Source organism: Oncorhynchus keta, chromosome 23, assembly GCF_023373465.1.
Source record: "Oncorhynchus keta strain PuntledgeMale-10-30-2019 chromosome 23, Oket_V2, whole genome shotgun sequence".
Classification (NCBI taxonomy): Eukaryota; Metazoa; Chordata; class Actinopteri; order Salmoniformes; family Salmonidae; genus Oncorhynchus; species Oncorhynchus keta.
In genome coordinates, this window is record NC_068443.1 from 44334812 (window position 1) to 44349241 (window position 14430).

Genomic DNA, 14430 nt, shown 5'->3' on the forward strand with positions numbered 1-14430 from the left:
GGATGCAGTCTATCACAGTGCCGTCCGTTTTGTCACCAAAGCCCCATATACTACCTACCACTGCGACCTGTATGCTCTTGTTAGCTGGCCCTCGCTTCATATTCGTCGCCAAATCCACTGGCTCCAGGACATCTATAATACCTTGCTAGGTAAAGCCCCGCCTTATCTCAGCTCACTGGTCACCATAGCAGCACCCACCTGTAGGACGTGCTCCAGCAGGTATATTTCACTGGTCACCCCCAAAACCAATCTCTCCTTTAGCCACCTTTCCTTCCAGTTCTCTGCTGCCAATGACTGGAACGAACTGCAAAAATCACTGAAGCTGGAGACTCATATCTTCCTCACTAGCTTTAAGCTCCAGCTGTCAGAGCAGTTTACAGATCACTGCACCTGTACATAGCCCATCTGTAAATAGCCCATCCAACTACCTCATCCCCATACTGTTATTTTATTAAAAAATAAAAGCCATTCCAAATTGTTTTTCTCATTCCTAATTAAAGGGGTTGTAATGTCTGAGTCATTAGAGTCTACCTCACAGAGACAGTTATGACTCTAGGTCACACTCAGACCCTCTATCATTTTCCTTCCCAAATAGACATGGGCGAACATCCATAGTGCACATGGGCATGTATGTCCTCGCCGAACATAATACGCACGGTGGTTTAATGGTGGATGGTGTCTATGGTCGAGGAAGCGGTGCTCTCTATCTCCCAGCTCCTGCCTATCTGTTTGAAAGGCAATGCACTGTTCCATATATAGTTTTATGTCCGTAAGTGGTCTATGCAACATCCCCAATGTTGCACATCCTGACATATATGGGATCCATACATATCTGTCATGTGCTATATAGATCATCCTTCAACAATAGAAAGTAAAGGATATCATATATTGTATTGCATGACATTTTACTGTAAGCTGCTCTGTGTTTATTGTACATCAAGGAATACTCAGGGTCACTATTTAGTGAAGTAAATAAATATCATTTGGTTACACTTTCACTTTTAGATTTCATTCTCAAATGGAAAAATCGTAAATGACATATGTCATTTTTCCCGTTTTTATGATTTGAAAATCTGTTTCTCAACTCGTATGGTCAAGGGATGTTGGCAGCTGTTTCATTATGTGTTGTATGTTTCACCATCGCTCCTCTTTTGCTTCATCAAAATCCAGTTATTTTCCTCATCCTCAACGTGTTTAGCTTAGCTGTGATCTGATTAATCTCAATCCCTATGAATTCAGGCATGAACGTGAAGTGTTCCATAACCAGTTGATAGTGGTTTCTAAATTGACTCTTAGATTGAAATGGACTTTAGCCCCCCTCAAGTTTGCCTTCCGTTACTGCATCTAACCTAAGAGTGTTATACATAAACAAAATAGGGCATCAACTGTTGACCAGGGATATTCACCAACATAAAAAAAAGACAACCTTGGTGTGCCACATCAAATCGGTTTGTGGGCTGGATTTGGCTCACAAGCCACGAGTTGCAGACTCCTACTATGGAGTATCCTTCTCCTGCAGCGTTTTTTCCCCCTTCTGTTTTCCTCACTGAGTCTCTCCTCCCCAGCTGGTCGGTGAGCAGCAAGAGAGCCGCCCGCTGCTGAGCCCCTCCATCGACGACTTCCTGTCAGAGAGCCGCATCGATGGCCCTGTGGTCCGGCCGGTCACCTCCAACACAGCAGGTAGCCCTCTCTCATTACCCACAACTCATTAATGCTCTCATCTGCTCCTCTCCTCTCATTCTCTCTCAGCCACCTTCCCCTAGGCAAGTGTTTGCCATAGCTCTCCTCAAGGGCCCCCAGCCAGTTACACTTGAAGTAATCCAGTACAAGCGCACCTGAATCGATGGCAAAGGTTCATAAAGATGCCGGAATTCAGATATGACGTCATTGTTTTAGGACTATCCACAGAGTTGTTAAACAACGGCACATGACATGGTTCAATATACAGATAAACCGCAAAAATGTTCCAATTGGCAGGCATCTCAAAGCTACCCCACACACAATACCCCATAATGTCGAAGTTGAATTGTTTGGTTTTTTTCACATAAAAAAATGTAAAACTGAAATTTCATTAGTCAGTAAGTATTCAACCCCTTTGTTAACCTTCAACCCCTTTGTTAACCTGGTGTCCCCCCCACGGGACGGTTGAGCTAACGTGTGCTAATGTGATTAGCATGGTGTTTTAAGTATGAAGAACATTTCCCAGGACATAGACATATCTTATATGGGCAGAACGCTTAAATTATTGTTAATCTAACTGCACTGTCCAATTTACAGTAGCTATTACCACCCTGGATGGTTCCAACCTTGAATATGTGGACATCTATAAGTACCTAGGTGTCTGGCTAGACTGCAAACTCTCCTTCCAGACTCACATCAAACATCTCCAATCAAAAATCAAATCCAGAGTCGGCTTTCTATTCCGCAACAAAGCCTCCTTCACTCACGCTGCCAAGCTTACCCTAGTAAAACTGACTATCCTACCGATCCTCGACTTCGGCGATGTCATCTACAAAATGGCTTCCAACACTCTACTCAGCAAACTGGATGCAGTCTATCACAGTGCCATCCGTTTTGTCACTAAAGCACCTTATACCACCCACCACTGCGACTTGTATGCTCTAGTCGGCTGGCCCTCACTACATATTCGTCGCCAGACCCACTGGCTCCAGGTCATTTACAAGTCCATGCTAGGTAAAGCTCCGCCTTATCTCAGTTCACTGGTCACGATGGCAACACCCATCCGTAGCACGCGCTCCAGCAGGTGTATCTCACTGATCATCCCCAAAGCCAACACCTCATTTGCCGCCTTTCGTTCCAGTACTCTGCTGCCTGTGACTGGAACGAATTGCAAAAATCGCTGAAGTTGGAGACTTTTATCTCCCTCACCAACTTCAAACATCAGCTATCCGAGCAGCTAACCGATCGCTGCAGCTGTACATAGTCTATAGGTAAATAGCTCACCCCTTTTCACCTACCTCATTCCCATACTGTTTTTATACTGTTTTTATTTATTTACTTTTCTGCTCTTTTGCACACCAATATCTCTACCTGTACATGCCCATCTGATCATTTATCACTCCAGTGTTAATCTGCAAAATTGTATTATTCGCCTACCTCCTCATGCCTTTTGCACACATTGTATATAGACTGCCCATTTTTTTCTACTGTGTTATTGACTTGCTAATTGTTTACTCCATGTGTAACTCTGTGTTGTCTGTTCACACTGCTATGCTTTTTCTTGGCCAGGTCGCAGTTGCAAATGAGAACTTGTTCTCAACTAGCCTACCTGGTTAAATAAAGGTGAAATAAAAAATAAAAAATTACAGTGAAAGAACACCATTGCACATACACTGCTGTCATCTAGTGGCCAAAATCTAAATTGCGCCTAGATTCCTAAGTTAAATATTGGACTTTCTGTTGTATTTCAAAGATGGAGAAGAAAAAACCCCACATGCTTTTATTCTTTGTATTATCTTTAACCAGATCTAATGTGTTTCACATTTCCACAAACTTCAAATGGTATCAAGAATATGCATATCCTTGCTTCAGGTCCTGAGCTACAGGCAGTTAGATTTGGGTCCTGAGCTACAGGCAGTTAGATTTGGGTCCTGAGCTACAGGCAGTTAGATTTGGGTCCTGAGCTACAGGCAGTTAGATTTGGGTCCTGAGCTACAGGCAGTTAGATTTGGGTCCTGAGCTACAGGCAGTTAGATTTGGGTCCTGAGCTACAGGCAGTTAGATTTGGGTCCTGAGCTACAGGCAGTTAGATTTGGGTCCTGAGCTACAGGCAGTTAGATTTGGGTCCTGAGCTACAGGCAGTTAGATTTGGGTATGTCATTTTAGGCGTCGAGGGTGGATCAACATTGTAGTTACGCCACAAAACTAACCTAGATGAGAGTGAAAAGAAGGAAGCTGGTACAGAACACGCGTCCTGCTATTTTTTTAATCCTTATTATACCAGGTAAGTTGACTGGGAAGACATTCTCATTTACAGCAACGACCTGGGGAATGGTTACAGTGGAGTGGAAGGTGGATCAATGAGCCAATTGGAAGCTGGGGATGATGGTATGGGAATTTAGCCAGGAGAGCGGGGTTAACACCCCAATCTTACGATTAAGTGCCATGGGATCTTTTAGTGACCACAGAGAGTTAGGACACCTGTTTAATGAAAGACGACACCCTACAGAAGGCAATGTCCCCAATCACTGCCCTGGGGTATTGGGATCTTTTTTTAGACCAGAGGAAAGAGTGACTCCTAGTGGCCCTCCAACACCACTTCCAGCAGCACCTGGTCTCCCATCTAGGGACCAACCAGATCCAACTGAGTTAGTTGAACGTCTACAGACTAACACTAGTAACCCTCTGTAGATGTGCATTGGGACCATCTAAATAAAGCGAAAGAATGTCTTAAGTTAATATGCTATAACCACCCAACACATCCATGTGTGCAACTGTTGTTGTAATGACTGAAATTACCACTGGAGCACATGGGGAAATAGATCTAGAAGGAAACAATCTCTATGCTCTAACTTGTCTTTCCTAGTCGGTGATGAAGAAACGCATCAGAGGCAAAATGTTAAAATCAATCTTTTAATTAGTAAAAATCATAATTGTCATAATTGTCAATCAACATTTTTGGCCTAATGGCTAAAGGCTGCCTCAACCTTTCACCTGTCTTGTAGCTAGGCACCTAACATTAATTTACCTTGTATATTATTTTATCGCTTTGTAGACACTCCATATGGTCCTCATGCAGTTTGGGGCGGCAGCGTAGCCTAGTGGTTAGAGCGTTGGACTAGTAACCGGAAGGTTGCAAGTTCAAACCCCCGAGCTGACAAGGTACAAATCTGTCGTTCTGCTCCTGAACAGGCAGTTAACCCTAGGCCGTCATTGAAAATAAGAATGTGTTCTTAACTGACTTGTCTCGTTAAATAAAGGTAAAAAAAAATAAAAAATTCTGCGGTGAATGTAATGTTACTGCAGGCGGGGAGAGGGGGCCCGTCTGGTTTGAAAGTGCAACGATGTGCAACGTCGCAATAGAAACTAATACCCACATAGACGTCACTCATGAAAGATAGCAGTGAAATCAATTTGCATGGTTGTGCACTAGCCAATGAAATTAGAGTGTGCCAATTATATTCAAATGGTACGCCAATTCCAGTCAAAACACTATCCATTATTCCAGCCTGTCCCGAATGGATAGTTTGGTTAGAAAACTAACTAGCATGGTCTATGTCAAACAAAACAAAACATCTACATAGAAATTGATAAACTGGCTGCAGGAGAAATGTCTGCCGAAAGGAAAAATGAAAAGCAAGAAATGTGGACGGAAGATGAAGATGGTGTCAAACCAGTGCCAGACATCTTCATCTGGTAAGTCATTGTTAGCTGGTGTTAGCTGTATTAATCAACTGGAAGTCAAACCAGTGCCAGACATCTTCATCTGTTAAGTCATTGTTAGCTAGTGTTAGCTGTATTAATCAACTGGAAGCAAGTGGTATTTTTTTATTTTAGAAACAATGTTTAATTTAAATATGTAGCCCATCAATATTTTTTTGTCGACCATAAACCGGAAAACAAGCTGCTATGTTAATAAGCCATCGTGTTGCAGTCTGGGCCGAGAGGTGTGTGGCTGAGTCACTCAGAGATATGAGCTTTGAATGTTTTTTGTGTGGTCCAAAAGGCTCTTCAACAGCTTCTAGCCATAAGACTGCTGAACAATTCATCAAATGGCCACCCCGGACTATTTACATTGACACATTATGCGTAGTCACTCTACCCCTACCTACATGTAGATATTACGTCGACTAACCTGTACACCCGCACATTGACTCAGTACTGGTACCCCCTGTATATAGCCTCCACATTGACTCAGTACTGGTACCCCCTGTATATAGCCTCCACATTGACTCAGTACTGGTACCCCCTGTATATAGCCTCCACATTGACTCAGTACTGGTACCCCCTGTATATAGCCTCCACATTGACTCAGTACTGGTACCCCCTGTATATAGCCTCCACATTGACTCAGTACTGGTACCCCCTGTATATAGCCTCCACATTGACTCAGTACTGGTACCCCCTGTATATAGCCTCCACATTGACTCTGTACAATAACACCCTGTATATAGCCTCCACATTGACTCAGTACTGGTACCCCCTGCATATAGCCTCCACATTGACTCTGTACTGGTACCCCCTGTATATAGCCTCCACATTGACTCTGTACCGGTACCCCCTGTATATAGCCTCCACATTGACTCTGTACCGGTACCCCCTGTATATAGCCTCCACATTGACTCTGTACTGGTACCCCCTGCATATAGCCTCCACATTGACTCTGTACTGGTACCCCCTGTATATAGCCTCCACATTGACTCTGTACCGGTACCCCCTGTATATAGCCTCCACATTGACTCAGTACTGGTACCCCCTGTATATAGCCTCCACATTGACTCAGTACTGGTAGCCCCTGTATATAGCCTCCACATTGACTCAGTACTGGTACCCCCTGTATATAGCCTCCACATTGACTCAGTACTGGTACCCCCTGTATATAGCCTCGTTAATGTTGTTTGATTGTTACTTTTTATTCATTTTTTTTTAAACTTTAGTTTATTTAGTAAATATGTTCTTATCCAACAATGCAGTACAAGAAATAGAGTTAAGCGCTTGACAAATACATTTCGGTTTGATTTGCTGTGGTGGAGTTCTGCCGTAGCCAGTGAGTGCAGCCTGTGCCTAGGCCCTAGGTCTACTGCGCAACTGTAATACGTTTCTCTGACCACTGTTTCTGTATGTGTAACCGATGTGAAAAGGCTAGCTAGTTAGCGGTGGTGAGCGCTAATAGCGTTTCAATCGGTGACGTCACTCGCTCTGAGACCTTGAAGTAGTTGTTCCCATTTGCTCTGCAAGGAGACGTGGATTTTGTGTGGCGATGGGTAACTATGCTTCGTGGGTGTCAGTTGTTGTGTGCAGAGGGTCCCTGGTTCGAGCCCAGGCAGGGGCGAGGAGAGGGACGGAAGATATACTGTTACATATGGTCTCCACCGTATAGGTGACACCACTGTGTAATCACACTAAATGGTAGAACGTGAAACTATATCCCCTGTTGAAGTAGGCCTGTGTACGTTATAATTCCTATTTATGAAAACTGGGAATGTCTTCACATTAATATATGAAAATTCTGTGTTGATGTACAGTCGTGATCAAACGATTTGAGAATGACACAAATATACAATGGAATACTGAAGTATAATTACAAGCATTTCACAAGTGGCAAAGGCTTTTAATGACAATTACATTAAGTTGATGCAAAGAGTCAATATTTGCAGTGTTGACCCTTCTTTTTCAAGACCTCTGCAATCCACCCTGGCATGCTGCCAATTAACTTATGGGCCACATCCTGACTGGTGGCAGCCCATTCTTGCATAATCAATGCTTGGAGTTTGTCAGAATTTGTGGGTTTTTGTTTGTCCACTCGGCTCTTGATGATTGACCACAAGTTCTCAATGGGATTAAGGTCTGGGGAGTTTCCTGGCCATGAACACAACATATTGATGTTTTGTTCCCTGAGCCACTTAGTTTATCACTTTCCCTTATGGAAAGGTGCTCCATCATGCTGGAAAAGGCATTGTTTGTCACCAAACGATTGTTGGGAGAAGTTGCCCTCAGAGGATGTATTGGTACCATTCTTTATTCATGGCTGTGTTCTTAGGCAAAATTGTGAGTGAGCCCACTCCCTTGGCTGAGAAGCAACCCCACACATGAATGACAGGACTGATGGTAGCGCTCACCTTGTCTTCTCCGGACAAGCTTTTTTCCGGATGCCCCAAACAATCGGAAAGGGGATTGATCAGAGAAAATGACTTTACCCCAGTCCTCAGCAGTCCAATCCCTGTAACTCATGCAGAATATCAGTCTATCCCTGATGTTTTTCCTGGAGAGAAGTGCCTTCTTTGCTGCCCTTCTTGACACCAGGCCATCCTCCAAAGGTCTTTGCCTCATCGTGTGTGCAGATGCACTCACACCTGCCTGCTGGCATTCCTGAGCAAGCTCTGTACTGGTGGTGCCCCGATCCCGCAGCTGAATTAACTTTAGGAGACGGTCCTGGTGCTTGCCGGACTTTCTTGGACGCCCTGAAGCCTTCTTCACAACAATTGAACCACTCTCCTTGAAGTTCTTGATGATCCGATAAATGGTTGATTTAGGTGCAATCTTACTTTCAGCAATATCCTTGCCTGTGAAGCCCTTTTTGTGCAAAGCAATGATGACTGCACGTGTTTCCTTGCAGGTAACCATGGAAGAACAATAACTCATGACAGAATGATCTCCAGCCTTGTCCTCGTCAACACTTACCCCTGTGTTAACGAGAATCACTGACATGTCAGCTGGTCCTTATGTGGCAGGGCTGAAATGCAGTGAATGTTGTTTTTGGGGGGGATTCAGTTTATTTGCATGGGAAAGAGGGACTTTGCAATTCATTGCAATTCATCTGATCACTCTTCATAACATTCTGGAGGATTTGCAAATTGCGATCATACAATCTGAGGCAGCAGACTTTGTGAAAATTAATATTTGTGTCATTCTCAAAACTTTTGGCCACGACAAGACTATGTTAACACTGTGTTGTGACTATAATGGCCTATTATGTAGTAGTGCTTTGAAGCTGTAGTTATGGGTGTGGTTGGAGTCCAACCCACAGGTGACATCTTGAATTTGCTGCAAGCCCATTCTGAGAGACAGCTGGGGCTAGCTCGATCCAATCGGGAGAGACGCTGGTTGGAGCTGGAGACCGAACAGTTGAAGGCTGGTTTGTGCTTTGTCAGTGTTCGGATTGGAAAGCGACAGATTTTTGAGTGTTGATGTAGAGGTGTTTATCCAACACTGCGCTGTGACTGGAGCAGAGATGGATGGATGGAAATGTAAGGGGGTTAGGACTTGAGGAGGATGTGAAAGTTGGAGGAAGAGTAGTGCGAGGTAGATATGAAGAAGCGGAAAGACTGAGGATCTTTTGCAGGTCTAGTCAGGGGAGAGTGGTAATGAGGGAGGTTCCGATCAGTGTTTTATGGAGAGAAGTGGAGTTCAATGGGTTGGTTCAGTTTAAGGACAAGAGTGGAGTAATGGCGGTGAGTCTGATCGAATTGGCTCGTGATTTGTATAGTAAAGTAGGAGAGGTTGTGTCTGCTAAAAGTCTTTGTGATGGAAGTTTGGTGGTGGTGTGTATTGATGCTAAACAGCATGAGAAGGCTCTCAAACTCAAGCAGGTATGTAAACGTGAGGTTGATAGTAGCATACCGGATCAAACCGGGCGGTAGTGGCTGACAGGAATTATTTTACCAGAGTCCCAGAAATAGTTAACATAAAATAAATAAAGAATCTTATTGATGCAAAGTGCCTCCAGATGACACAAGCAGGGAAGGTGGATAGCCTGTCAGAGATACTAAACTTTGAGGATCCGGTACTGGCAGAAAAAGTTAAGATGTGCAAGCTTATGTTCCGAAACCATTGCGTTGATGTTACTGTTAAAGGTTTGGGTATGTGGTGGTGGTGGTTAAAGGGAAAATGAGATTTGTGAAGTGAAATGTGTGAAATGAAAAGACAAGTAGAAGTGCAGCAGGTAAAGTGAGCGTAAAATCTCATATGCAGAAGCAGTAAAGGTTGTAAACGCAGAGCACCTAGAAGAGCAGGTATTCCAGGACCGATTGGGATGCAGATTGGGCGTGATGTAGGGAGAAGAATGGGAGAGACACGACTGGTAGACATGAAGAAGGTTGTTACATATGCACGGTAAGTGAGAAATCTAAGAATACGATTTGGCTTGTTTAGCATAGCCCTGCCCTGCCCCCTTGTGGAGGTCTTCAGTTACTGTTTCTTATATAATTCATAATTGGGATTTTGTTATTGCAACTTATTTTTATAGCAGTGTTATGATGTTACTTCATTGTAATATTGTTTTATTGCTATTTCCTGATATTGTATTCTAATTACTAACAATTCCTCATTCTGTATTCTGTACTTTCAGAAACCACACACGTAAACAGTAACAAACATGAATCGCGAACATCATAACTGGACATCTTTCTTGCCGAAGATTGAGGCCAACTTTTGTATGCTAGCAACATACTGTTTGAATTTACACTCCTTTACAGTTTTAGTGGAGGAAAATGGCGGTGAATTATGTGGCCATTGAGGACAGCAGTGTAGACCTGAATGAAAAAATATCTTCTTATACCACTTGGTAGTTTTCCGAGCACATTCCACAAAGTTGTTTATCGTGTCCGCCTTATCCACTGTCCCCATTTTGATGTTTACAGTCAAGCTCGCGGTCTGGTTTGCTCTTTCTCCTGTCAGGTGGTCCACCTTTCCTGTGGCAACATGGTCAGTGGAGAGGTCATGGACAAATACAGCGGTTCTCCTTGAACTCCCCCTCTGCATCTTCCTGCTTCTGAATGCCTGCACCCCTTTCCTGGTCGAACAGTCTGTGCCAAAGGCCCCTGTGCTGTTGGAGAGCAGATGCTGGAAGTGTGTGGGACTGCTGTACCAATTGTGTGGCCCTTCCCGAGATGAGGAGCCAGCATGTGGTGATCAGCACGAACCCATAATATTAGATGTCAGTGTTGGACCCTGTGTACTTCACCCACTGTTGGTCTGCATCCATCACCACTAGCGTCTTCAGAGTGACCTGGTACTTCGTTGGTGTGCAAGGGGTCCTCAGACTCAGGGTTCTCAATGACCACAAGGTTGGGGGCAGCTCCTCACTGATTCCTGACTTTCCGACTTTCCGAATTTACGAAAATCTCTAGAATGTTTTGCTTTTGAAAGACATTGCTAATGCTACTACAGGTTAGCCCACTAGCTACATACATAAACAACAACACTGAATTTCTCTATGAGTGACTGTCAGAGGTCACTTGATTGACTGCCGGCACACGCCAATTGTATGAATAAATCAATATCAGAAAATGGTTTGTGGTGTTTTATTCACATGTTTTCAAGTACTGGTGACAAATCATGGATTTCGATTCTTGCATAGATTGTAATGGACACATACAGCATGATGTGTGCGAAATCCTTTTTCAAGGTTGTACTGATTATGATGAGCTAATTGCTAGTTAAGTGTGGATCCATGTTTGTTATCACCTAACAATGCATTCTGGGTGTCACGGTAACGTCTGTCAGACTAAAGATGTTCTAACAAATCGAGGTGAAAGATGGTTCTAATGAAATGAAATTGTATTTGGCACATGCGCTGAATACGAAAGGTGTAGACTTGACCATGAAATGGTCACTTACGAGCCCTTTCCCAACAATGCAGATTTAAAGAGTAAGAACATTTAGCTTTTTTTTTTAAAGGAAATAGTAATACAATTAAATACGATTTTACTGAGTTACAGTTCATATAAGAACATCTGTGAAATTAAATAAATTCATTACGACCAAATCTATGGATTTCACATGACTGGGAATACAGATATGCATCTGTTGGTCACATAACTTTTAAAGTTTGGTGTGGATCCGGCTCTCAGGATCTCATCACCGTATCTCTGTGCATTCAAATTACCATCGATAAAATGCAATTGTTTTCGTTGTCAATAGCGTATGCCTGCCCATACCATAACCCCACCGTGGGGTACTCTGTTCACAATGTTGACATCCGCAAACCGCTCACCCACACGACGCCATGCACGTGGTCTGCGCCTGTAAAGCCAGTTGAACGTACTGCCAAATACTCTAAAATGATGTTGGCAGCTTATGGTAAAGAAACTATCAATTCTCTAGGACCAGCTCGGGTGGACGTTCCTGCAATCAGCATGCCAAATGCTCCCTCAACTTGAGAACTCTTTGGCCTGAATGCTAAGCGTCACATCTGGAGGAAAAAAACGATCGATTTAATCAATTGTAACGACCCTGGGTTTATAAGCGAGGAAATCGACCCTGCTGCTCGAGCATGCTATTGCGGCACAGTCGATAGCGCGCCGGACCTCGGGCTAGAAGGTCGAGGGTTCGAGACCTGCTCCCTGCCTGTTTCATTACATTGGTGTCAGAAGTGGGATCGTTACACAACCTTAGAATAAGGCTGTAACGTAACAAAATGTGGAATTAGTCAAGGGGTCTTAATACTTTTTGAATGCCTTTATGGCTCAATCATTAGTGATTTTTGGGCCTTGGGCTCATTAAATATCTTTAATGTTGGGCAAATATATATATTTTTTAAATTATGGCTCATCAGGCTCAGTTAGCATCAGGCTCGAATTTCCAATCAAATCCAGACACAGGCCTATGCTTTTCAATGACGTTTACGGGAAATCCCGGGTTACCTGGGAGAAAAGTGATTTACAATCGGAAAGTATTCAGACCCCTCTATTTTTTTTCCCTCATTTGTTACGTTACAGCCTTATTCTAAAATTGATTACATTTTTGTTCCTCATCAATCTACACACAATACCCTGTAACGACACAGCAAAAACGTGTTTTTAGACATTTTTGCAAATGTGTGTATATATATATATATTTAAAAAATTAATTAACATAAGTATTCAGTCCCTTTACTCAGTACTTTGTTAAAGCACCTTTGGCAGCGATTACAGCCTTGAGTCTTCTTGGGTATGACGCTAAAAGCTTGGCACACCTGTATTTGGGGAGTTTCTCCCATTTTTCTCTGCAGATCCTCTCAAGCTCTGTTGGTTGGATGGGGAGCGTCGCTGCACAGCAACATCCCTACAGCATGATGCTGCCACCACCATACTTCACAGTAGTGATGGTGCCAGGTTTCCTACATATGCCAAAGAGTTCATTCTTGGTTTCATCAAGAATCTGCTTTAGAGGAGATCTGCATGGAGGAATGGGCCAAAATACCAGCAACAGTGTGTGAAAACCTTGTGAAGACTTACAGAAAACGTTTGACCTCTGTCAATGCCAACAAAGGGTATATAACAAAGTACTCTGATAAACTTTTGTTATTGACCAAATACTTATTTTCCACCATCATTTGCTAATCGAATCATTAAAAATCCTACAATGTGATTTTCTGGATATTTTCTCTCTAATTTTGTCTGTCATAGTTGAAGTGTACCTATGATGAAAATTACAGGCCTCTCTCATCTTTTTAAGTGGGAGAACTTGCACAATTGGTTGCTGACTAAATACTTTTTTGCCCCACTGTGTTGGAAATGCCAAAAAGACACTGGGACATTTTTACATGCAATATGACAATGTACATTAGTGCTACCTTTCTGGAAGGATGTTTTTTAAAGCTGGAGGAATGGTTAGGGTTAACCAAGAATGTCTCTTGGGCGATAGAACAGAGTTAACTAATGTAACAAATGAGGAATTTGCACTGATCGCTGTTGTTATCGTTACATGCCACTCCTACTCTAAAACAGTGGATAGAATCAATGTTGGAGGTAGTATCTTATGAACAAATGCTTGATAGGATCACTGGTAGAAACGACAATTCTATAATATTATATATTATTAGAAGCTGGACGCATTTTATTTGTCATGCTGTTTCTAAGACTGGGAGGTGATAACTTATGCTTGTGAACCCATTGTAGTTTAGTATTTGAGCTTGTAAAATACTATTTGATTGCTTCTGAACCCATTGTAGTTTAGTATTTGAGCTTGTAAAATAGTATTTGATTGCTTCTGAACCCATTGTAGTTTAGTATGTGAGCTTGTAAAATACTAGTTGATTGCTTCTGAACCCATTGTAGTTTAGTATTTGAGCTTGTAAAACTATTTGATTGCTTCTGAACCCATTGTAGTTTAGTATTTGAGCTTGTAAAATACTTTGATTGCTTCTGAACCCATTGTAGTTTAGTATTTGAGCTTGTAAAATACTATTTGATTGCTTCTGAACCCATTGTAGTTTAGTATTTGAGCTTGTAAAATACTATTTGATTGCTTCTGAACCCATTGTAGTTTAGTATTTGAGCTTGTAAAATACTATTTGATTGCTTCTGAACCCATTGTAGTTTAGTATTTGAGCTTGTAAAATACTATTTGATTGCTTCTGAACCCATTGTAGTTTAGTATTTGAGCTTGTAAAATACTATTTGATTGCTTCTGAACCCATTGTAGTTTAGTATTTGAGCTTGTAAAATACTATTTGATTGCTTCTGAACCCATTGTAGTTTAGTATTTGAGCTTGTAAAATACTATTTGATTGCTTCTGAACCCATTGTAGTTTAGTATTTGAGCTTGTAAATTGTAGTTTAGTATTTGAGCTATTTGATTGCTTCTGAACCCATTGTAGTTTAGTATTTGAGCTTGTAAAATACTATTTGATTGCTTCTGAACCCATTGTAGTTTAGTATTTGAGCTTGTAAAATACTATTTGATTGCTTCTGAACCCATTGTAGTTTAGTATTTGAGCTTGTAAAATACTATTTGATTGCTTCTGAACCCATTGTAGTTTAGTATGTG

At 42.2% G+C, this 14430-nt stretch overlaps 2 protein-coding genes across 6 annotated transcripts in view; one reads left to right on the plus strand and one right to left on the minus strand.

The window, feature by feature from the left end:
* Window positions 1-14430, minus strand: part of phb2a (prohibitin 2a) — a 158108-nt gene that overhangs the window by 133567 nt on the left and 10111 nt on the right. The gene's annotated exons all lie outside the window — the stretch shown is intronic.
* The window catches only part of pex5lb (peroxisomal biogenesis factor 5-like b), a 272913-nt gene that overhangs the window by 55279 nt on the left and 203204 nt on the right, over window positions 1-14430 (plus strand). For all 4 annotated transcript variants that reach the window (XM_035800646.2, XM_035800648.2, XM_035800645.2 and 1 more), the window contains one exon: window positions 1566-1680. In XM_035800646.2, coding sequence (XP_035656539.2) covers window positions 1566-1680 — 115 coding nt within the window. The remainder of the gene's footprint in view (window positions 1-1565; window positions 1681-14430) is intronic.